At 38.5% G+C, this 24,813-nt stretch overlaps 1 protein-coding gene across 3 annotated transcripts in view; it reads right to left on the reverse strand.

Annotated features, from left to right (window-relative positions):
* Positions 1–24,813, reverse strand: part of LOC145986573 (glycoprotein-N-acetylgalactosamine 3-beta-galactosyltransferase 1-like) — a 115,350-nt gene that overhangs the window by 28,651 nt on the left and 61,886 nt on the right. The window contains exon 1 of one of the 3 annotated variants that reach the window (XM_083120733.1): positions 1,939–2,077. The exons of the other annotated variants lie outside the window; for them this stretch is intronic. Within the exon in view, the coding sequence (XP_082976859.1) occupies positions 1,939–2,017 (79 nt within the window). The 5' untranslated portion in view covers positions 2,018–2,077. Of the gene's footprint in view, positions 1–1,938; positions 2,078–24,813 lie in introns of those variants that run through there. 3 annotated transcript variants of the gene reach the window in all.

Here is a 24,813-nt window from a genome sequence, read left to right on the forward strand (position 1 = left end):
CCGTAAAATTTACAATATTCTGGCGTTAAAATTTAACAGTCTGTTAAATTAGAAAAAAAAACGGGATGCAATAATATTTTCTTGAGTGTAGGTGCATTCATGACTCACATCTTTGTGCTATGGCTAGAGTGAGGGGTAAACATGACGACGGTAACAGCTTGAAATATTACACACACACACACGTTATATGTACAAACACATATACGTTAAGTCGCGGTAAATTTTGGTTGTAACGACACAAATAGCTTTCAATGGGATTGTTACAGCTCAGAAATATCCGTGACTGTACAACATTGAGACATCCACAAAAAAAAAAATAATTGTAATATTTTATCTTGCACAAAGATAGATAATGATTATAATTTATATTTGTGGGCACCATAAATATATTCTAAAAAAATACATTAATTAAGTACGTAATAGCCGTTAATATTATAAAAAATGGTCATGGTACTTTCTTACAGAAGTTAGAAGCAGGCACGTAGCCATGGAAGGGGCTCGGGGTAACGAAATCATACGAATATCTAATTTTAATATTGTACATTAGTAATTAATTTATTTCATTAGTATTCCTGTGCCTTAGAATATTCTGTTAGGAAGGTAAAAGAAACTAAAGAAGGACTAAAATTAAATGGTGTGACTCAGTTGTTAGCATATGCAGATGATGTAGACTTACTGGGGGATGATGTGAATACAATTAAGAATAATGCTAAAATATTTTTCAAAACTGCTAAAGAGATAGGTTTGGAAGTTAACAAAGAGAAAACTAAATACGTATATGCTTACAGGCCGAAACCAAGTGTTAGGTAATAATCAAAATCTAATTATTGATAACAACTCATTTGAACCAGTTTCCAAATTCAAATACTTAGGAGTAATATTAACAAATGAAAATTATATTAAAGAGGAAATAAAAAGTAGGCTTCATTCAGGAAATGCATGTTACTTCTCTCTTCATAAACTTTTGTCTTCTCGTTTAATATTTAAGAAACTAAAAGTTAAAATATACAAAACGGTAATTTTGCCTGTAGTATTATATGGATGTGAAACTTGGTCCCTTACATTGAAAGAGGAACATAAATTGAGAGTATTTGAAAATAAGATCCTTAGGAAAATCTTTGGACCTAAAAGGGATGAGGAGACAGGTGATTGGAGAAGGTTACATAATTTAGAACTACATAATTTGTATTCATGTCCAGATATTATTAGAATAATTAAATCAAGAAGACTTAGGTGGGCAGGCCATGTGGCACGAATGGGAGAGGAAAGAGGAGTTTACAGGATTCTTGTTGGGAAACCAGATGGTAAGAGACCTGTAGGAAGGCCACGACGAAGATGGAGGGACAACGTTGAGATGGACCTAAGGGAAATCGGTAGGGATGGAAAAGAGTATATAGAACTTGCTCAAGATAGGGAAAGATGGAAGGCCTGTGTTGCTGCAGCCATGAACCTTCGGGTTTAAGAAGGCTAGGGAGTTAGTTAGTTAGTATTCTTGCATGATAAGTCCTATATTACATAGGTTTACTGAGAAGTGTATCTTCAGGGCTTCTATCCCCTACTTTTTGGCCATTAGATGGTAGCTGCTGATAAGGGATACCCCCCCCCCCTCGGAAATAAAATTCGGGCTACGGGCCTGGTTGGAAGGTAGCGGAAATTGTCGGTTTTTAGACTGTCATTACAGTGTACAGTATCATAGATTTTATCCGCATTATTTTAACTATACGGATATAAAGTCATCTGGACTTCTTGGTAATCCCTATTGATATTCACGCATAATGTATGCCTAGAATATATGTACTACAGCGACAAGATATAATTAACTACGAACTATCCTGCGTACATTAATGACCACAATTCAAATGATCAAGCAAACTGGTCTAGTGGACGAGAAACCAATGGAAACATAAGAACACCCTCACTTGAAGGAATGGTACTTACAGTAGAAGCAGTGACCGTTGTGTCTGCATTCGATGTAATCGAACGTACGAGTACAGGATCTGCGAGAAGGCTGTGGCATTTCTGTCCGTTTAGCCCCACATCTGAGTACCTGGGATATGCTTGCGTCGGGCGAAATGCTCACAATAAAACCCGATCCACTGCCACATTAGAATGGACACTTTTCCACAGCTCTCAGGCGGGGATAAAATTGAATGAATAGGCGATTTCGTTATAGATGCGACTTGGCTATGATGTGTGTCCGAATTATTCTTTAGATTAGGTTGTTACGAAATCTTAAATGTTGTCACATAGTTTTGGCGTTGTCTTCGGAAGGAAAGTTCATCTGTATCTATATCTCATATGGACGGTGAGTCACGCATCACGATGTGTGATAGGGAAATAAATATTCAAGGAAATACAATTAAATTATGTATTTGTATTTTTGTTATTTAGCCACCTTTCTGCCACTTTTGGTCAAACGCGACGATGAGTGATTACACTCACAACAAACACCCATGGCAAGATCGGAACTTGAACCCAAGAACTCGGGTGGCGAGATCGGAAGTCAACCACTTTACGCGCACAGCCATCGAGCCGACAATTTAATTATGTATTACGAAGACTATCTCTATGTTAATATGACCGAGTACAGTCAATTATAGTTCCCATGTTGAGCATCACATTTGACGATTTGTACAGTTTCCTTCATCTCTATACAGATAAAACATTTTCATGATTTAATACACTTGTTAAAGAAAATAGTCCCTACAAATATTACTGGAAAATGTATATTTACAGAACTACGATGGCGAGAAAGAACTGTCGGCAAAAAAACAACGTACCTTTTTTACGTCGCTTTTCATCTACACCTAGGCTAACGGCGATGATAAGGATGAATTATGACTACTGATGAAGGGGTACTTATAGAAGAGCACCTATGCCTGGGCTGGGACTCGAACCCGGAAACTTCTGTGGTTAGATCGTCAGTTGACCGCTTTACCGAGACACGCTATGATAGTTTGTCGATGTTGTATAGCAGCGACGTTTGTATTAATTGATTACTTCTTTCTCGAGAAGACGGCAAATTAACAGCTCTTCCACATGCGCACAAGATTCCATGCCTTTGTGATGAGAATAGATTACAAGGAAACTGTACATACACACATTTCCTCCATGAGTGCAATATGCTACTACTACACCTCTTGTCCAGTCTTACGGTGGGTGGCCTCCATGCTGGCAAGGAAAGTGAGGAGCGGGGAAGCGACCAATCCTGCGCGATAAGAAACGCAGTAGCCTGTAGAACGAGGTTCACGTAGTACTTCTTCCCGCCACGTCGTGTCTCTCGGCGCTACCGCTGTTGTCTGGTTGTTCTGCGACGTATTCCCCGCTTCCCACTTCCTTTGCCAGCATGTAGGCTGCCCGCCGTAAGACTAGACAAGAGCTATATATATAAGATCTAACAAGAGAAAAAGTATTAATAAAACTAACAGAAACATAAAATAACATATCTAATGATTTCAATATCGGCGATACGGTTGTTATTTATCAATTAATATCGGCACCTTCCATTATCACCTTTAATTGATTGATTTGCTTTATTTTACTTCGCTTTTTGTGCCACTTTAGACTAATTTACGAAGATGGGGATGAGTGATAATATGATGAAATTGATGAATGGACACTCACAAACATCCACGCCCAGACCGGGATTCGAACCCGGGACCCCCGACGTCGTAGTGCGATGTGCTAACCACTCCGCCACGGCGGCCGGCAATTTTCATCCTTAAAAGTAGACAAACCTAAATTACATTGCAAACAGGATTTGATAACTAACTTTCCATAGAAGAACAGTTCTGAGCAAGTAATACAGAACTATTTTTTTTCTGTCGTTGAACTGCGACTACGTTTCAGTTCATTCCCCCTATTATGTGAAACAAGGGAAACGAGAAAAATTAAGCGGCACAATTCGAAAGAGAATTCCCTACGAGAATTCACCTCTACAGATTCAATAAATCAACCTGAGATTCCTCCTTGTGAATGTCACGTTCAAAATTTGGATTCTTTCAGAAAGAATTTGAAAGATGTGTTGCTACTTGCTTTTCATGCGATTTATTTACTCCAGGCCTGGGCAACGCGCCGTATTTGTGAAGGAACGCTCTCGTATGCACATGTAGACTGCAGGGCGAGCAACGGTACTCGGGGAGTGAGCGAGACGGGAGATCGCGTTGGTGCAGTGAGAACCTCTCCCCATATGGTTCTTACCAGTGCAGTATTGCTACTGGTTACTGCCCATGAGATTCAGTATGCAGGCGGGAAGCTCGCATCGCACGGAGCGCTTGCTGGCCTTCACAAGTCCACACGAGTTGCTCAACTCTGATTTATTCACTGCAGACTCCTTGAAAACTGTTTTGTATTTTAATGGCAATCGTAGTGGCCTGTTTTAATGGCTTGATTGGCCACGTGCATTAGCAACGTGCCATAAAGGTACATTTAGGGGATGTGGGGGTAGGATCTCTGTCATTTTAGAGGTGATGCGATCTACATCACGCTGAAGCCGCCTTTACCTCCAGGGTTGCCCCAGGTACCTACTGATTTACGCTGGGTGGGCCCCAGAGTCGCTTTATGCGGGACAAAATCCGACCTTAGTTTACCCACCCCGGGAATCGATTTGTGTGATTTGAATTATTTTACTTCGTTTATTTTGCCCCTCTTGGCTAATCGCGAAGATGAGTATGAGTGACGATATGAAGAAATATATGTGGGAACACTCACAAATAATCCCATGCACAGGCCGGTAGGAGCGCGCTGTGCTAACCACGGAGGTCAGCTGGCCTGCTTTAATTTGAATTATAGTAAAATACAATTTGGCGCTTCCGTTGCAATTACTCTGTTGAATGTCACAAACTGTAAACAGATGATTAATTTGTTCCATTACGAGACATTCTTTACAGTCGAAATTCATTGCATCGCGTCGCTTTCATCAGCGAGTCACATTCAATAATTGTGCAACACACAAAACCACTAATGTCGTTTATACTCCCGTCTCCTGGGAGAACTTGGGATCATTCTTCATTATCAGCGAACAAAGGTGAAGCCATCTCGCATTACATTACAGTCGTCACGTTTCCGCTTCTTACGCTATACGACACGCAGAGAAAGAGGCACGTCTGCTCATCAAAGGCAGATTCTTTTGTGTCACTGTAGCATCGCGCGGACACAAAGCTTGATCGTAAGTGGAAATACGTTTAACTTTGTTGCCCATTACCTGCGCTGCGATTATTTTTACTTCGTGAGTTAGTATTTCATTTTTCATCCTTTGTGCTACGCGTAAAATGTCTGTCTCATATCTTAACAACAAGAAAACAATAAGATTACGTTGATCTCGCGGCGAAAGGAGATCGATTAATATAGTATTTACGGGTGCATCCAGATTTCTGTAACGCCACTACGGCAGCTTCACAGCGTAAACAGATGGGAATCTGGTTAGCTATATAAAAATAGTGATTGTGAAGGGACGAAATCGTTATTCAGAATACTAAAAAAAATGCTGTCAAATAAAAATTATTTGCCGGAACGCAGACTGAAAAAAACGGGAAACATACCCGCTTGACATTTTAGTAACTCCGAAAAAAACGCAGAATGAGCGAGATAGCAATAAAGTACGAGTACAACAAAAGCAACGGGAGTTAACTTCACCAATTCGTTAAGGTAACGATTCTCAAATTGTCTTGCGAGTTCAGTAGCAAAAGACTGCAGGAAGTGTCATCTCTAACGTAATTTACCGATATTTTCTCAAACACACAAAATCTACGTAGAAATTTAGGCAGAAAATGCAGGCTGGACTGGATTCGAACCAGGGTGTCTAACATACCGTAACATTGCTCTACCAACTGAGCTATCGAGTCAGTCTCGGTTTCGCCTGAACTTTTGCTTCCGCTGTTTTAACTTGGATTTGATTTGATTCTGGTTATTTGACGTCGCTTTTCTTCAACTTTTCGCTACTCGCGACGACGAGGATGAGTGATGAGGGGACATTCACAAACGACACCCATCCCAGGCAGGGATTCAAACCCGGGGCCGCTGGCGCAGCGTGTTTGGCTAACCATTCCAACACGGCGGTCAGCGCTGCTGTTTTACCTACCTCGATTTTAATTTTCACAATGAGCACAGACAAATCTTTGGTCATTATCAGTTTGCGCCAATTTTAAAATTTACTAAAAGTAACATACAGCACACGGACACATTAACAATACCTAAAATCTCTCCCTCACACACACACAAAATGCACGTTATAGTATATTAAACTGTATAAATAAGGCGGCAACGTAAGGAAAGACCCAAAATCAAGCAAACCTCCATTTTCGCCAGTTAAAATTTTCTAAAATTTCGAAGAGAAAAATTCAATAAGGAGTGTATACTTCTTTGACAATTCGTTCCAAAATGATCACACTACGTTTCCGATACAACAATATTTCAGTATTAATATAATTTTTCTGCACTGCTTAAAATACTGCGATGTGCTGGCTAAATAGTGCATATTTACTGTTAACTCACACATGTTTGAAATAAATGCTGATTTATTGTATATTTACATTACGTTAACTTATATTGTAAGAAAACAGCATATGTGTAGTTATACGCTGTACTTATCAATGTAACGCCAAAATAACATAGTGACATATGTATACTACATATGAAGGAAAGAAGCAAAGCTTTGGAAATGTTCTACCATGTCACACCTTCCTTGGATACAGAACAATGCATGTCGCAAGAATATTTACTGCATTCTGACTGTGAACATAAAACGTTTCACAAGCCAGTGACAACCGAGATAAATTATGAACATCTATCTACCTTGGTACCAGGTGCTTCGTGTCCAAGGATCAATAAAGAGGGCAGAACTAGGTCAGCAAAAAATGCTTCCCACCGAAGAAAACATTTTCTGGAAATTCTGTCGACTCAATGTCCGCCAGGTTCGTTTGGCTGAAATTAACTATCATTCGACTGAAATTGGGACGATCCGAGTCAAGTAATTCCGCAATGCGGTGAGTTTTGCGTGTAAGATGGAAACACTGTAATGAATGACGCACATGAAACATCTTTTCCTTGGGCTAGTTCCTCCATTCTACTGATCACAGAGGTGTGTTTCGACTTGAGACGGAAATATGAACGCTCTTCCCGAAGTTTGGTATATTGTTTTACTTTCCTTTCGTCGTGCTAACGATGGGTGTTATGTGCAGAATTATACCTCGGAAGGTTTATCCTGGTACCGCTCCCGCCACTCGGTAGTCTGTCGGAAGATTAAGTCAACCATTACGTGAGTGGTTCCACCCACTGACAGTGCCGTTTAAACAGCGCGTGCAATGTTCTCTGCCAGCCAGAGCTCGCCCTTCGCTTTGAGAGGGGAATTTGAACACTTGGTTGCCAGTTTATATACTTTTAGAGTATAAATTTCTAAGGTTAAGGTTCTATATACACAACAGGTATTTCAGATGGTGAGCGGGAAAGATTTTGCCTTCTAATGACTTGAATAACTCACTAATGTTATTTGCTTTCCATTTCGAAGGGCTCGTACAGTCACGGACACTTCTGCGTTGAAACGATACCACTGAAAATAAATGGTATAGTTACAAGCCAGAAGTGTCTGTGATTATGCAAAAGCATGGCCAGTCGCCATGCTTGCACCAAACATACGTTTGACGACAATAGCCGACAGACCACTAGTGGCGTGAACTGAACCAAGATAAAACTTCTGGTCTGTAGTATTGTTTATTAAACATTATGGTGGATACGTCTGCACTGAAGCTATTTGCACCCTTACGGGAACAGGATCCACTTAGAAATAAAAAGGACAATAATTTTAAATGTTAGCATTGAAAGCTTCGTAACGTTTCTTGGTGGTAAGGCGAAAGTATGATAACCCCTGGCGTAGCGTGTGTATGAGCATTCTTACCCACAGAAGAGAAATTCTGTGCAGGTGTTTCTCGGCATTCCACATGTGCGTTAGCAACTGTCTCTCCAGACAGGAGGGGGGATACGAATCACAAGCCAATGAAAAGCTGTATCAAACAGTTACACAGCATATACGATTTGTATAACGTAAGATATTACCCGCCGCTAGCTTGTACTAATGATATGTTTCTATTTCAACTGGAGCAAAAATTATATTTTCTCGAAATAGGTTGGCCAATTTAAAGTAAGCATTCCAGAGGTGCCAGACAAAAATGTAAAAATAGTGCATTTAGGTAGTTGATATTTTGTGAATTGAGATAGCAAGTTCGGGCCTACCTTCCCCCCAAATCAGACTTTGCCATTCAGATATTGCAGGAGTTCCTTCCGAGTGAAGTGCAAATGGCCTGCACCGTCAGCTGCTTGCAGCACGTCCCATGGTCTCACTCACAACCGGTAATTGTCGCACCGGCACATTTGCCCTTGAAGGCTTTACATATTGAAGGGAAAAAATGCACATGCAGAATTTTACACAACTTCATATTTAACTGTATCTCTCGCTTTCCCATCCAAAGTGCAGACCTATCTTGTGATTCAATCTCTAGATCGTGCGCGAGTATATTTAGGAGAAAGGAGGAGCAATTTCACCACACTATGAACAGAAAAAAAACAACATTAAAATGGTATATTTGGTACATTTTACAGCCAGGAGCAAAGTACAATACGATAACAGAATCAGAAAATTTTAATATGTCTTGGCTTCCGCTTTGACACAATTTAAAAGTGTTGCGTCTAATCTGATACCGTCGTGGCGTGACATGTCATGCTGTGCAGTCCTGACTACTGGAAAACCATTGCCCACGTACTTATCACAGGAACATGATGCGAAAAGGACACTGAACGATCACGATCGACAAAACCAAGACAGACGACCAGGAATATTTAGATTCTTTGGCTGCAAAAATAACATGCGTTGCTTCAGAGTGATATGGACGTAGACATGCTCTCCCATCTCTCTGCCGTACACACGTATATTACAATGTTACATCGTGTGTGCTAGTGTATGTGTTCTGAATTTATTAGAGCGATGATAACAACAGATAAAACATAATGCAACCACATGGCAAGTTTGGGGGAGGGTGGATTTCTGTTCGGCAGAGTGACAAATATGCGTCTGTGCATGTAGTCTCTTTGATCAGTTACTTTCAATCGGAAAAGAACTATTAATTTGTTGACCCTGTTACAAAAGGAATACGGAAACTAGGACCAAATTAAGAAAAAGAAACAATGTTAGAAACATTTGAGAAAAAATGCCCTATGCCTACGATAACAGGTAAAAGGGATCGATGTAAAGGAAGGAAGACAGAATGAAACCGGAAACACCATACCTATTCTCTCTCCAACCATTGACGCCTCATTGTGTTGTTCCACAAAGAAAATAAATTATTTGGATACTCTTCACACCAAACAGTAATATTTTTACTTACCTTTACTTTATTCTTGAACCGATTTAACTATGTTGTGTAAAGGAAATTTAGGTAGTTTCCATGCAACTTGCTCCGACGACTATTCCTGTATAAGGAGGTTTATTTTCTAGAGGCAAACGCCTTTTCCACTGTAATATATTTTTATGGCATTTTGACATTCTCTCATGTTACTTTTCTTAAGGATATCCTTATTAGTGTAACGGGCTACAGAGTTTATGAATATGCAATAATTAGCCACCTCAATCGTCTGTAAAGCATGCGTAAACATTTATCGTTCATTTATCAGAGCGATAAGTATCCACAGAGACCATCGGGCCACCCCGATGGCGCAGTGGTAGCGTCGTCGCCTTGTATTTATTTATTTATTTATTTATTTATTTAATAGAAGATTCCAAATACAGCGTTAGCCATTTTACATTGGAACGATTTTATAGAACATGAGGACAAAAATAATAACATAATACAACAAAAATAATAACATACAAAAATGACACGTGGTTTTAAGAGACTTACATACTCTTAGTTAACTTTCTTCTAAACCGGTCCATGTATTCAAGGGATCCCGGGTTCGATACCCGGTGGAGCCACATAGTGGTTCGGATCCCACTTTAAACTGTAGGTCCAGTCCTGATTAGCCTTAATGTGCAAGCCTTACTGTGCATAAAGTGGACTTAAAACACCAACTCAATAAATCAATCAAACCACAGAGACCATCGAAAATTATTGCAAGCGACTCCATAGCTGTATTTTATCCATGCTTTTTTTTTTTACTTTGTACAAAAACTTTTTTACAACTTCGTAACTTTTCCCGTACTGAATATTCATGTAGAGAATCATTTTCTTCTTTAATGTTTAAAAATGTATCCAAAGTTGATGTCTATCGCTTTTTGTACTGATGTTACGCACATTCAAAGTATCGGTTGCGCGACTTTTCAGACACCCTGTATTAACAATATGCATACAGTGAACAACATTCTCAGTTCAATAGTGCAGACAATGTGTCAAATGATGAGAAATGTTTGCAATTTCATCGGCATGATGCGATAGCTGTTGATTCTTATATTAATTAGAAAGACCGATGTAATAAAAAAGACCATCGAAAATTCTAAACAGGTGTCCTAAGGAATACCTTGGTGATCTAGGTTATTACATGCAGCATTAATAACTATATTAAATCCTTCCTTCCTGGGACGGCAAATCCACTACTTTTATTACTTTCGTTTCATCACAGTCGTTCCTCCATGAACTACAATATATTTTATGGTAATGTATGGTTTAGTCATTTACATTTCAAGATAGTTCTATCAACAGCTGTATGTATGTTATTTTGAGTAACGTGGCTCTTTCGCGTGGAATTCTAAAAGCACAACACCCCTTGTTCAAGCAATGTGCAGCAAGGTAATAAAACACCAATGCGCTTTACAGGAAAGAGGAGGAGTATTTACGCAATATGAGTGTGAAAAGACATTTATCTATACGTACTTCCTCGATAAACTATACAGGGTGTTTCCGGGCCGATGATACAAACTTTCAGGGATGATGGAGAAGGACACCTGTATCAATTTGAAATATGGAACCCTGGTCCGGAAACGACTTAGTCGAAAGTTATAAGCGAAAATCGGTGTATGAAGATGTAATACTTTTATTACCTGCACACGTTTCACAGCTGCTACATTCACAACAGTTGTTCAAACTGGCGTCCCCCAGCTTAGTTGCAGGCATGACATCGTCGCACAAAGTTCTGGCGTACCCGCTGGAGCAACCCCGGGGTGGTTCGAACAATGTCGCAGGCAGCGAGAATTCTTGCCAGTAGATCCTCTTCAGTCTCGACAGGTGACTTACACAAGACTTTTCACATGACCCCACAAGAAGAAATCAAGTGGGGTCAGATCAGGTGACTGGTTCCTTATCTCAAACTGACACATGTGCCCTTCTCCATCATCCCTGAAAGTTTGTATCATCAGCACGGAAACATCCTATATATATATATATATATATATATATATATATATATATATATATATATATATATATATATGTATGTATGTATGTATGTATGTATGTGTGTAAAAAAAGCAAAGGAAGGAGCAATATTCTCGGTTTGTTACTTAATGATAAATGTTACAGAATTTAAAAAAATAAAAATAAAACGCTGACTCACAAAGTACATTACCTCGAGAAGTAAAAAAAAATACCCCTCTTTTCATGAAACATCTCCTGCTTCTTCTCTCATGGTTACAATGCCATGAGAAAAACTATTATTCAGGGGTACGTACTTAAATGTTGTTTACCACGGCTACAGATATCTTAATCTCAGGGGGATAGGTTCTTTATTCGAGAATTCCGAATAAAAAAGCGTTTTATAGCCAAGAGGATATAGTAAAATGCGGATCTATATTCTGATAATCAATACAAAATACAGAGAAAAATACATATATATATATATATATATATATATATATATATATATATATATAATCGAAAAGGTATTCTTTTCTTGTATCTATTTCTTCTATAGGAAAAAGGCTTCTTCTTCTTTTATCATCAAAAGGCTTCTTCTTCTTTTATTATCGAAAAGGCTTCTTCTTTTATAAGGCTGCTTCTTCTTTGATTATCGAAAAGGCTTCTTCTTCTATCAAAAATCTTCTTCTATAGGAAATAAAGGCTGCTTCTTCTTTCATCAATTTCTTCTATAGGAAATCAAGGCTTCTTTTTCTTCTTTCGTCAATTTCTTCTATGATAAAATATATGAATGGCTTCTTCTTTCTTCAATTTCCGCTTCTTTTCTTTGGTAAAAGGATAATCTTCTTTTTCTTTCTTCTACCTTTTATGACAATCTCTTTCTCCTATTTACAAAAAAATAGTCATCCCCTTTTATTCATCGCTGTTTCTTATTTCCTCTATTCATATCAATTCTTATTTCTTCTTTCAGCAGCAATTCTTATTATCTTCTATATTCCGATGAGATATTCTTATATTCTCGATAAATTCTTCTATTTATTCTTTCCACAGCAAATTCTTATTTCTTCTATTCTTCTTTGCCACTGGAAAAAGTCTTATTCTCTCATTTCTCGCAAATATTTCTCTTTACCATATCTCTTCTCAATAATATAGACAAATCATTATGTTGCATTCCTTGTAGAGAATTGAAACAAAGCTATAGAGGATTTTTAGGAGCGTCTAATCTGACAATAGCGCCTCCTCCTAAAACAACAACCAAGGGAAATAACCAGGATCGCTAATAACAAGCGCTGCCGATGGCCCAGTGCGACTAATAAAGAGCGCAACCGTAAAGTGCTTCGGGGCGTCTAATTTGACAACAGCGCCATCGGGGACAAGCAACCAAAACATGGCGACGGTCTCCTCGCCAGAGAATCAGAAAGAGATAGATTTCTGAATTCGTTCGCTTACTTAATAACTTTCCTAAACGTTTCATATGCGGCCATATTCTTAATTATTTTAATTTACTATATACAACATTCTATTTATTTCTTTTACAGTATTAGAACTCTTCTTTTATATATTTCTCAATTTACTATAATATATATAATCCCTCTTCTCCGCTCTAAGTTTTTTTATAATTTCCTTTGCTCCTCTTTATATAGCGTGCTGCCATCTCTCGTCGATTCCGAGAAACCATTCCTCCTTGCAACTTTCATTGTGTCATCGAAACTGGCACGTGTCAAAGTTTCGGATCCCCTGTGTTAAGCAATAGTAAAAACTTCTATGAGGGTATGGGTCAGATATGGACTATGTAGGAGGACGAAGCTCTTTTGATAGGAACCGAGCGAAGTATTGATGGGGCAATAAATGTTTTTCTTGTATGTGAATGCCGGCCAAAGAGCTTGGAATTTCTGAATATCAACGGAAAGCTTATCTGCGGAGATAAAATACACTGGGGCTAGTTATTTTTTAAAAAATCACGCGTGGGAAAAATAACTTTCGAGGAAATGAAAGTTTCAAAGGAATTTCAAAGGAGAAATAACATCGATGAACAAAGAATCCAATGGGTGATAGTCCGTAATAATTTTCCTGTAAATATTAATTTTGGGGAACACTTCATTATTATATTCTCTGAAGTTTTCATGTTAGAAGTGACATGTTTAACATTTTACGTCGCTTTTCTTCAACTTTACGCCAATCGCGAGGATGCGAATGAATGGTGATTAGAAATGATAAATGAACGCCAGAAAAGGGATACTCATGCCTACGCCACGACTCGAACTTGGGTCCCTTGGTGGCGAGATCATAACGTTCAAATACTATGAAGTAATTTGTACGTTTATGTTATGTATTTTGTATACATATTTTTTCTTTCATTTTTATGTTGTTGTCTTTCACAATTTTTGTATCATTTTATTCCTACAACATTTATTACAATTACTTGATCAAGAGTAGCATTCTGTAACTAAATCGTACATTTTATTGTATACTGTATTAATACTGTAACCACATATGTATAAAAATTATAAATTTAAATTAATCTATGACACGGGTTAGGTGGTAGAAATGTCTCAGGCTGAACCTTGCCCACGCAAATAAAGAATTTGAATTTGAACGTATTCGGGCGCCGAGGTGACTACAATTGACAATACTGGCTTCGAGTTTTTAATGAACATTTCACTGAAAAAAGATACTAACAATTCAAGGTATAAATATGTAAGAATATCTGTCTTCTTACTTTTACAGTGAGTCCATGAACGTTGTTTATACGCTAATAGCAAAAAAATCCGAATTCATGTGTGTGTCCAGCATATAAAAAGTTGATTAAAACGCATGTGAACTTGAATTTTAGGAGAAAAACATTTTACGTACTAAAAAGAGAAAAAGTGTACCTGTAGCCAGCTTACCATTATTTACAAGTACATCGGAGGGAGCTTCGACGATTTTACCGTTTGCACACGTTGTCCACATCGGTTAACTGAGGGTTAAAAACTAAAGAAAAGAACCTTCGGTTGGATTCCCGGAAGAATGTCAATATCTATTTGTATTGCAGCTTTCATTAATCACTCCTACGGCTTTATGTCACCTCAGAAACGAAGGTGACCCTGAATTTCCGCCAATTTACTTAAATTATTGGTATCGCTAGAAGGGTGTCAAGGATGTCATTGTCGCTACACTACTGCGGGGATCCTCATGGTGGAATCCGAACCCATGGCCACGTGAATGTACGTGGCGTTCAAACGCTTTCCAAAACTATGTAAACTACATTTACGGTGTTTGTTAACGAATTATTCTTAATGATGTGCACCGGTGGAGGCACATTGCACTGTGGTTCGGATCCCACCTTGAACTGTAGGTCCCAGTCCCGATTAGCCTACCGCTATATCTGTGCGTAAAGTGGACTTAAAACAACAATTCAATTCAATTTAAAGTGGGATCCGAACCACTGCTCCTCGAATCCGGGACTCCTTGATTACAAGGCGACGAAGTTATAAAAGATTTTGTTAAAAGTAACAGTAACAAAATCATTTCGTGATATGAAAGCTTCACATGCAAAGCTGAAACGCAATAACAATATCAAGAAATGAAGTTCATAGAGCGTTGGATTATCACTTGCGCTCCAATTTACCAGATCAACCTTTGAAATATAATGTGTGATTTATGAAGGGTGTTTTAATCCACTGGATAGTTACAATAGTCATATTTATATTCAATCTATGTTTTCTAGCTTAGCATACTGATCTATTCACGAGATGAACACTGTAGTAATTTTAACATTTATAGAGGAATTTCTTTTATAATCGACACATTAACTCAAGCTAAATACAAGCTAAAAATATTAACAAAAGTAAGTCAAGATGGCACTATTATACATCACACTCCATTTTACGTGTGTGTTTGTTATCTGTGAAACTTTTACAACGAGGTGCTTTTGCTCACTCCCATCCATAAGATATCATCTTCTTCTTCTTGAGGCGCTACAACTTCATGTATTGAAAGTTTTGGCCTTCTCAACAACATCTCTCCATTTTTTCCTATCCCGGATGCTCTTCGTCCAATTCTTTACTTTCATGTCTTTCAGATCTTGAATTATTTCATCTTCCCACCGTTTCTTTGGCCTTCCTATGGCTCGTGTCCCAAGTGGTTTCCATTTATATATTTCTCTTACTAGTCTTTCATCAGACATTCTATTTACGTGCCCAAACCATCTTAGTCTTTGTGATTTTATGAAATTTATGATATTTTCATTCCTGATTAACTTGTTGAGTTCTTCGTTGGTTTGTATTCTCCAATTTCCATCAGGTTCTTTTAGAGGGCCATAAATTCTTCTTAAGATTTTCCTTTCAAATATTGAGAGTTTCTGTTTACATGAGTCTTTGAGGGTCCAAGTTTCGCATGCATATGTGGTTATGGGTCTTATTATGCTATAATAAAGTCTCAGTTTTGCAGATTTAGATATTAGTTTACTCTTAAATAGGGCTAAGTTGGCGAAATATGCTTTATTACCTAGAATAATTCTCTCTCTAATTTCTTCTTCAATTGTGTTGTCGCCATTAACAACTGATCCAAGATATTTGAAAGATCTCACTTCTTCTACTCTCTCGTCGTTTATAATTAGGTCTTGTAATCAGCTTTTACCTTTTACACATCTGAGATATTTAGTTTTCTGCATATTAGTTACGAGCCCCATGTTCAAAGCTTCACTTTTTAGTTCTTCAAATGTTTCTATTAATGTCTTTTTCGTCCTTGCTGTTATAAGGATGTCATCGGCATATGCAATACATTGTTTTAATCTTGTTGATATGTTTCCTCTCAATTTCATCTTTTTCAATACAGAGTCTATCACTATACTAAACAGCGTTGCAGATAAGGGATCACCTTGCTTGACTCCACCTTCTATTTCGAATCCATAAGATATCAGGCGATTACTTTATTTCAGCCCAAGGTTATTACGAAATATCACCGTATCACCATCGATTCCACGAACGATGTACTTGAGAGTGATAACGACAGCACTTATATTTACACCTCATTGAACTACAGTGAGGTTACGTAAACAAGGTCCCTGGCATTTGCAAAAACAGTGATTTTATGTTCGATCTGAGAGAAAAAGAGAGAGAGAGAAAGAGAGAGAGAGAAAGAGAGAGAGAGAGAGGGAGGGGGAGGTACGTTTGCTTCAAAGAGATGAAAATGAACGGAACCTAAGTTACTTTCTTTCGGATGCAATTTATGAACGCGCTCGGCCATTCACAAGGAATCGAATTTATTTATTTATTGAGAAAATTCCAGATACAGTACAAATGACCATTTTAGGCTGAAATTGGCAACAAAAAAAAATATATGAAAAATAACAAAAATATTAACAAAAGTAAGTCAAATAAGTATTATACATTCGATTATTTGCAAACATTTTTTTCTTCTAGAAGACCGAAAGGCGTACTCTGTATTGAATATGTCAATACTTGATGGGAGGTCATTATATTGCGTGGGAAGTCTGCAGAAGAGAGACATTCTTTGAATTTCCAGTCTAGGGTTTTCTGCGTAAAATAAAATAGGTTTGTGTTACGTGTTTGCGCATAGGTACTCAAAAGTGGAATTCCTGAAGGAGTGTGTTGCAACGGATTTTGCCATTGCCTTGCCATTTGCCATTTCATATGAAATTGTGAGGATAAGGATTATTTTCAGAACATCACCTGACTACCTAGCGAGCCTACCAACGTGTACAACATGAGCAAGAGGGTTAGCGATAGGTGCTGGGTTGAGATGACGTCATCGGCTCGTTTGTTGATTGGAGACTTCGGGAGTAAACCGATTTACCTTGCTCATTCTAAAACTTTCTCTTTTTTTGATTTGGTTTATTTTACTTCGCTTTTCTGCTTTTGGCTAATCGCGAAGATGAGGATTAGTGATGCTTTGACGAAATTGATTAAGGTACACTCACAACAGGTCGGTGGCGGGATTCGAACCCGGGACCTCTGGCGTCTTAGATCGCTGTGATAACCTCTCCGGCATGGAGGCATGTTCATTCTAAAAGCAGCAAATGTAAAAGGGAATTTTTTAAATAAGAGCAAAACTGACAAAGGACACCGCCGAAAAAAATTGAGTTGGCTTAATTTTCCAAAGCTCGGTGGTTGACCATCATGACCAGTGGTGTGCCCAAGGGGGAAGGGTTGGTGGTGGTCCTAATCCCCCTTTTGGCACAGCATTCGTAAAAAAAAGAACGCCAAAGGTAGGAAAAGATGGCACAATAAGGGCTGACTACTAAAATAAGTTACGTAACCCTCCCCCCCCCCCTCATTTCGAAAATCTTGGGCACGTGCTGATAATGACCGGTTCCTTCATGGTTTTTCTGTTTCTTGAAACGAATGCTTCGAAGCCACCGACAATTCTTTCACATTCCTTCTGCATTTTTCTCAATTGTAACTTTCTCATCTCCCACGTCGTTAATCTAAAGGTGCTAGAAGGCAGTATTTAAATAAAGTAGCAAACATAATAACGAATTGGGCAAAAAGAGTGGTAACAAAATTCAAATCCAAGGACACTAAAGTACGCCTGTTCCTCTAGTAGCCAAACATGGCAGATGACAATGTAATTAGTTCATCCGTAATAACAGATTGCCGATGACGCTCTCCTTCTGTAAAGTACTTCGGTCAACTTTTTCCAAGGCCTGGCAAGGAACATCACCATTTCAAAGAAAGCATTAGCGATGCATCAACAGGTTTCAAGGCCTTTCATGTGTCGAAACAGAAAGAAGGCAAAGTGCTGTGAAATAACAACACATGCTTCGGCGACGTTGAAACCGCAGCAATGGTGATAAAGGAGAAATAAAGCACACACTTCTGGTAAAAAGAAAGGAGCCAATTGTTCTAATAGTATTTAGGTACAGACACGGACACTTCTGTGTTGTAACGATTCCATTGAAAATCAATGTATTCATTCGAACCCAAAAGTGTCCGTGACGGTACATTAAAAATTAATATAATACCATGGTTTTCAAATAATGCTGTCTACAAAAACGGTACCACGTTGCTGTTGAGTACATGACGTACATTTTAGAAAGAAAAATTGAACATGACATTTCCATGTTCGATAAAAGACAGCATAGTTGTCTGAAATCAATTCCATAGACCAAGGAACAGCGACTGTAAGTTAATTTGAGAAAAAGGCACAAGCATGATAATTCTAATCATTATATTTGTCGGGTATTGTGAACTAGGGGTGCTAACAGTTTTTGAGCCACATCTTGTAATCCAGGGGTATCGAGTTGCTCTTCTTCCTGCCCTCTTTCCCCTTTTCTTGGTATCGAGTTTGATACTTGATTGAGGCACACCAAGTGGTTCTGATCACACTTTAAAATGTACGTCCAGTCCCGATTAGTTCATCTGTGCATAAAGTGGACTTAAAATATAAGCTCAAACCCAACAACGAAACTTGTGAATGTCTATAATGGGAAGATGAGCCCTTCAAGCAATACAAATATCCGAGAACTAAAATATCCATAACAATAATAGAAGCTGGTGTTGCATAGAACTAATTCGGGTAGTAACTTGTTTCGAAAATGATTACCCAGGCGCCATAGCTTCGTTAGCCTACAATGAACTTTCCAAGGTGTAGTACGTGGAAGTGTGGTTGGCACTCGTGTGCCTTCTGTAAAGGTCACACATTCTTTAGTGAAATGCACTGATTGGTGTAATGTTTATTAGCTTATAAAATTGAACTGAGTCACTATGAGATTCCAGTTTCAAACCATGTTTTTTATCATTCACGACCCGCTCCTCAACCCTAAGCCAGCTTGGAATTTCTTAGCGATCCAAATTCTAAGGGCTTACTAAAGGTAGGTTAGTATCGGAATTTCATATATGCCTCAAAACGACATGAAACCATAAGCTACATAAAGAACTGATGTAAAAAAAAATATTAATTTGTATTTATATATGGATAAATCCTTCTTACGAAAGCTCCAGAAATTACCTTCTACTGAACAAGCACAACAGTAACGGGAATCAATACATGACAGGTCTCTGCGAGTGACACAATTACTGCTGCTCACCTTACTCCATCTTTCTTACGCATGCACGCGTCTCCCAGTTTTTTTCTAATATGGTGGTGTTGCTAAGGAGTTTCAATTAACAGGAATGGCCCATCAACACCATTGGAAAATATACAATTCATGGCTGCCTAAAGGCAGGTTGTAAATTATCTTATGTTGACTTCGTTTAGCAAATTATAATACCGCTGTCAATTTTCATTATCTTTACAAGATTATTCACGTTCTTATCAGAGTAACCATGCAACGATCGACGTGCGAAGGAGTATACTGTATTTGGAGGTTTTGCAAAGTTGGCTTTCGACGCCGAAACTTCAGATTCTGCAACGTTAATTTCTTCGTCCACTGGTAACGCTGTAGCTTTGTAACCAAGAGGTTCCGGATTCGAAACCCAGTGGAGGCACATGGTGGTTCGGATCTCACTTTAAGTTGTAGGTTAACTCCCGAGTAGCCGTTCTGTGGACTTTTAAGCAAAAGTTCAACATTTATTCGTCCACAACAACGATTAAGCATTAGAAATTCGCTCGAATATTGTGCAATGAACGAGTAAATGTCCTGAACACATTCGCAAAACGTTGTTCTTGCATTATATTGTTTTATACATGCACCATATTCCTTTTTATCAATAAGAAAATGGCAAAGCCACGAAGATATTTTCGCATACAATACCTCACCTATTTTGTTCTCCATTATCTCTCAAGCTTGTCAGATGTCGCCAGAATTTCTGTCCTCACGATCAGGATACTTCAATGTCCTGAAGTACTGGAACAGAAAAGTGCCATGAAGTGAGCAACTGAGACAAACAATAAGATAAGCCTTGGGGTAAACGCCTCAGTAAAAAAAAAAAAGAGCGAGTTTCCCGTTCTCCCTACACATTGAAAAGAAGTCACATAGGGAAGTGTTTCTCAACCACCGGGTCGCGGCCAGGTACCGGGCCCTGGCATCATTTTTACCGGTGTACATTAATCGATTAGTATCAATTTCTCGGGTGTTCAAAATTCAACGTGCCAATGAAAATCAGCACTTACTAAATCAATTTAGTGATGTTGGACTCAGGAAACTACAAGATTTTATGCAGGTGACCACTCTAGGACCACGATGAAATTCAAGTATAATTCCCGGTTTTCAAGGCGAACTTTCCAAAAATTCAAGGGAACAAGCAGATGTTTTCTATATTTCAACCTTACGTACGAGGATGGATCAGAAAAAAAGGTTACAACAAGCACTCTGTGAATGCACGAAATAGGAGGTAAGTACTTGGTTTACCCGCAGGTGCAACAGATAGTGCCATATACCAGTGGTGAGGTTCGATAACTTTACGTTTACCGCTAGTGGCGTAGTAGCCGAACCAATGGCGAGACGTTTGCAGAATTGGTCTGCTGTGGAAGTGCGAAGTGTCATACGCTTCTTGTGGTCGAGGAATGTTCCGGCAGCGGATATTCATCGTCAACTCGTGGAAGTGTATGGTGAAAGTGTCATCAGTAGACAATATGTTGCGAAATGGCGTAGGTCATATGAATCGGGAAGGGAGGATGTAGCAAGCCGCCATAGTACACACAGTGGACGTCCAAGTTCGGCAACAAGACGTGAATACGGCGCGAGGGGACGAAATGATTCGGGTGGGAAGTGTGGAACCCTCCCCCATACATCCCGGACTTGCCCCTACGATGGCGCCCAGGCAGCTACCACGAATTGGTTCAATGAGTAGGGACGTCTCAATCGCCTTGTCGATTACGTGGAAAAGTGATGTGTGTGTATAGCCATCTTCATTCTGTTTCTTTCATTTCTTGTTGTAACCTTTTTTTCTGATCCATCCACGTATTACCGCCTCACACCACAGATACATATAAACACGGTATATTGACAATGTAAAGGCTGTGTGTGATTCCAACGTATCAAAAAATTCTAACTCAATTCAATGAAACGGTATATACTATATTTAAAATATTTAATTTAAGGTGCCGTTGCACATACTCAGGCTCGAATCTCCAAACACAAATCACAAATGTTACGGGATATACTAATCTAAGAAAAATTGTTAATTGTGTAAGAATTTCTAACTCAAATTTACCCACTCAACTTCAAGATATCTTATCTTGAAAAAATATTCCGTTTGTCAGATATATTGTTCTGCAAAGAACACTGACAAGGTAAATGGATTCAGAAAATTGTTTTATTTTTAACGCAGCTATCTTTACCTTCCTCGATAAAAATATAAGATAAACTGTGAAAAATTTGCCTCAGGGCATTTATAAATATATATATATTTAAATTCAATGTGATTTGGATTAATAAAAGTTGCAATTCTTCACGTCTACGAAGAAAACTTCACGCATAATTCCCGGAGTAATTCACGCAACTAATATAAACCAGATTTTATTTTTGTCAAGAAGCATGAAGATGAACATACCCTAACTGCTGATCTCCGTGGAGGAGGGTTAGTACAGCGCGTTACGACGCCAGGGGGTCTCGGTTTAAAATCCCGGCCTGGGAATGAGTGTTCTTAGTGAGCGTTCCGTCATCAATTTCATGACACTATCACCTATCCTCATCTTAGCGATTGGCCAAAAGTGGTAGAAAAGCTCAAATAAAGCAAATCAATCAAAATAATCGAACCAATACTCTTTATGATTATGCCATAATTTATTTATTAATATTTAATTTCAAGGGCAGATATTGATTAATGCATACATTTTAAAATTTAGGAAATGCATACATTTTAAAATTTAGGAAGGGATTTAAGAATCGCTCTCAGAAAGGGTGAGAACCACGGACATAGGGTGATGCGGAGGTGCCATAATGGAGGCGATGTGCTAATCACCAAAACGCTCCGTCCGCCTTTACCCCACAAGTACCAATTTATTCGAGGCCAGAGCCGCTTTATGCAGTGATAAGGTCTGAATTCGATCTTAGATCATCCACCCGGGAATCGAACCCGAGTCTCCCGCGCCGCAATTCACCGCCTACCGACTACACCACCGCGGCTCGTCCTTCCCCAGTTGTGCATACGAAATTTCTTATGTTACATCGGAAGGGCGGATTTTTGCAATTCTTTAACTTACGGAATGGTCCATTTTATGCACTGATAGGCTAATCGGGACTGGACCTATAGTTTAAAGTGGGATGCGAACCACTATGTGCCTCCAAGGCCCTCTCGATTACAAGGGGGAGAGAGAGAGAGAGAGAGAGAGAGAGAGAGCGAGAGAGAGAGAGCGAGAGAGAGAGAGAGAGAGAGAGGAAAAGAGACCTTGACGAATACAAATTCTGTGAATTAAGATCCGAAAAAAATAATACAATATGGATGGAAATTTAAGCTGCGGTTGGCGAATAATTAATTCCCTTAGTGGGTACGAAATTTTAGCCCAATGAACAAAATTCAATTGCATTAATTACGGCGTTGTGTAATGTAAACGAGGTATTGATTCCCCGCCTTCGTAAACTATGAGCGTTGCTAAACCGTACAACGAAACATTTGGATCACTGCAGCAGCGTATCAACTTTTATTTGGTGCCAAATTGCACGTTTACTGCCAATACTTTCTCAAAAACCTAATATTTCCTGTTATAAAATTACATTGGCAATAGTGTTTTCTTTTCAGCACTCCAATATTCTTCCCCACAAAGGCCTTATTAATAAGCATTTAACATTATAATCACTGTTTCAGCTAGGGTTGTCAACTTTTGTGAAAATTTTGCTAGCTGAGGGGATACAAACCCCCCTCATTTCAAGCATTGATAAATGATGCAAAACTGGGTGGACGGAAATAAAGAAGTCTCGAGACTGACACAAGGATGCCGTTGTTTTTAATTTCTGTAGTTCTTGTGTAGACAATTTGATCCAAAAACGTCTATTTCTCCCTCCTCCTACTTACTAAACAACGCTTCATTTTTAACGATCATGAGTCATCAAAATATTATTGTGAGGTTTAATTGCTTGGTTTTTAATAAATTTCTTCGCTCGGCAAATGCATACCAAAATATAATACAAAAACAAAGAAAAAATATCTAAATCTCTATTATTTAGCTACGCGGGAGTCGTACATGAGCAGAATTAAGACTGCTTCTAATTTTCTTGTACACTTCGCAACATCTTATTTGACCGTCCCGAGAGAATTCTAAGTCCCGAAATCGTAAACTTAGCAACATTGCACTTCAGATTCAGGTGAGAGTAGCCAACTTTGAGTAGGTCCTTCCACTAGACGAAAAACGCTGCGGTGATAGGTTTTCAATTTAACACTTTCCAAGAACTTAGAAACTATAAACCGCTACTATAATACGCAATCAAACAGAAATAATAAATTGGAAAAATAACCTTGAAGGATATTTACGATTCTTCTTGCTCGACTTGAAATTTGGGGGGTTTGAAACACTGAATAGAGTTTTTCTCCACCTGGAGGAAATTGCCATCAAGTTTGTGCAGAAAGAAGCAAAGTTGTGAAGTGTTTATGCGACATTTTATTTACAATACCTTGCATAATATCGAACAGTTCTCAAAAACATATATTTTACACGACTTGTGGAGAAAATGTGCTTCAAACACAGGAAGGTGGGAGTCTTCATAAACGTCAACATGTTTTTAAGGGGACAACGTCATTAAGTTAACGTAGAGCAGTTGGTTAGGCGCTGCTATCTTTACTTTTCATCAAGCGTGAAAGGTCCCGGGTTCAAATCCCACCCTCTCCTCTTTCTTTTTTTTTTTTTGTTAGCTGAACAGATACCTTTGATATTAGAATATTTAAAAAATAAATCCCATGCACATTTGAGGAACGTCCCTTCTGCGCATATTTCCCTTTAGAAGTTAGAGATTTCCAGGATTTGAAGTTAAAACTTTTCTTTTTAGTTATTGTTCATAAGTTGTGTTAACACACACATCATGATTAATTCAAAATCATATGTATTCAGGATGCAAAATGTAATGTTATTTAAGTTAGGTATTGTTTGTTCTTCACTGACACCTAAAATATTAAATATTTGATTTCGATATACTGAAAAAAGATATACAGTTATGTTAAGTAGTGATGTAGTGCAGTACTGTAACGAAGGAGAGCGTTTAATGAGTTTAAATTGCTAAGATTGGTAATTTTTTGTCCGTTCCTTCGTAATGACTGTTGTCAATCCCCTCACCACCATCTTACCATGCGTCTAAAACTAATAGCGAATCGCTAATTAACATAAGTAAATTGTTATTGCGGCGAAGGTCGTTTCGATAAGAAACTACTAATAAGTATTTATATAGTGGGTGACAAACAAAAAAATCAAAACCTCATTATGATCGCACTGCTTTGTATCTAAAATGTTTGTCTCCTTTGAACAGAAAGTACGAGTATCAGATATAACAAACTTTCCCCACTAACTTTGCAATATTCGAAACCACCATTACAGACTTAGCTCTATGTAACTTGATTCTGCGCATTCCACGTGGCATGTGACTTCCTCCTATCATCGAAAT

Source organism: Lepisma saccharinum, chromosome 4, assembly GCF_977018435.1.
Source record: "Lepisma saccharinum chromosome 4, izLepSacc3.1, whole genome shotgun sequence".
Taxonomy (NCBI): Eukaryota; Metazoa; Arthropoda; class Insecta; order Zygentoma; family Lepismatidae; genus Lepisma; species Lepisma saccharinum.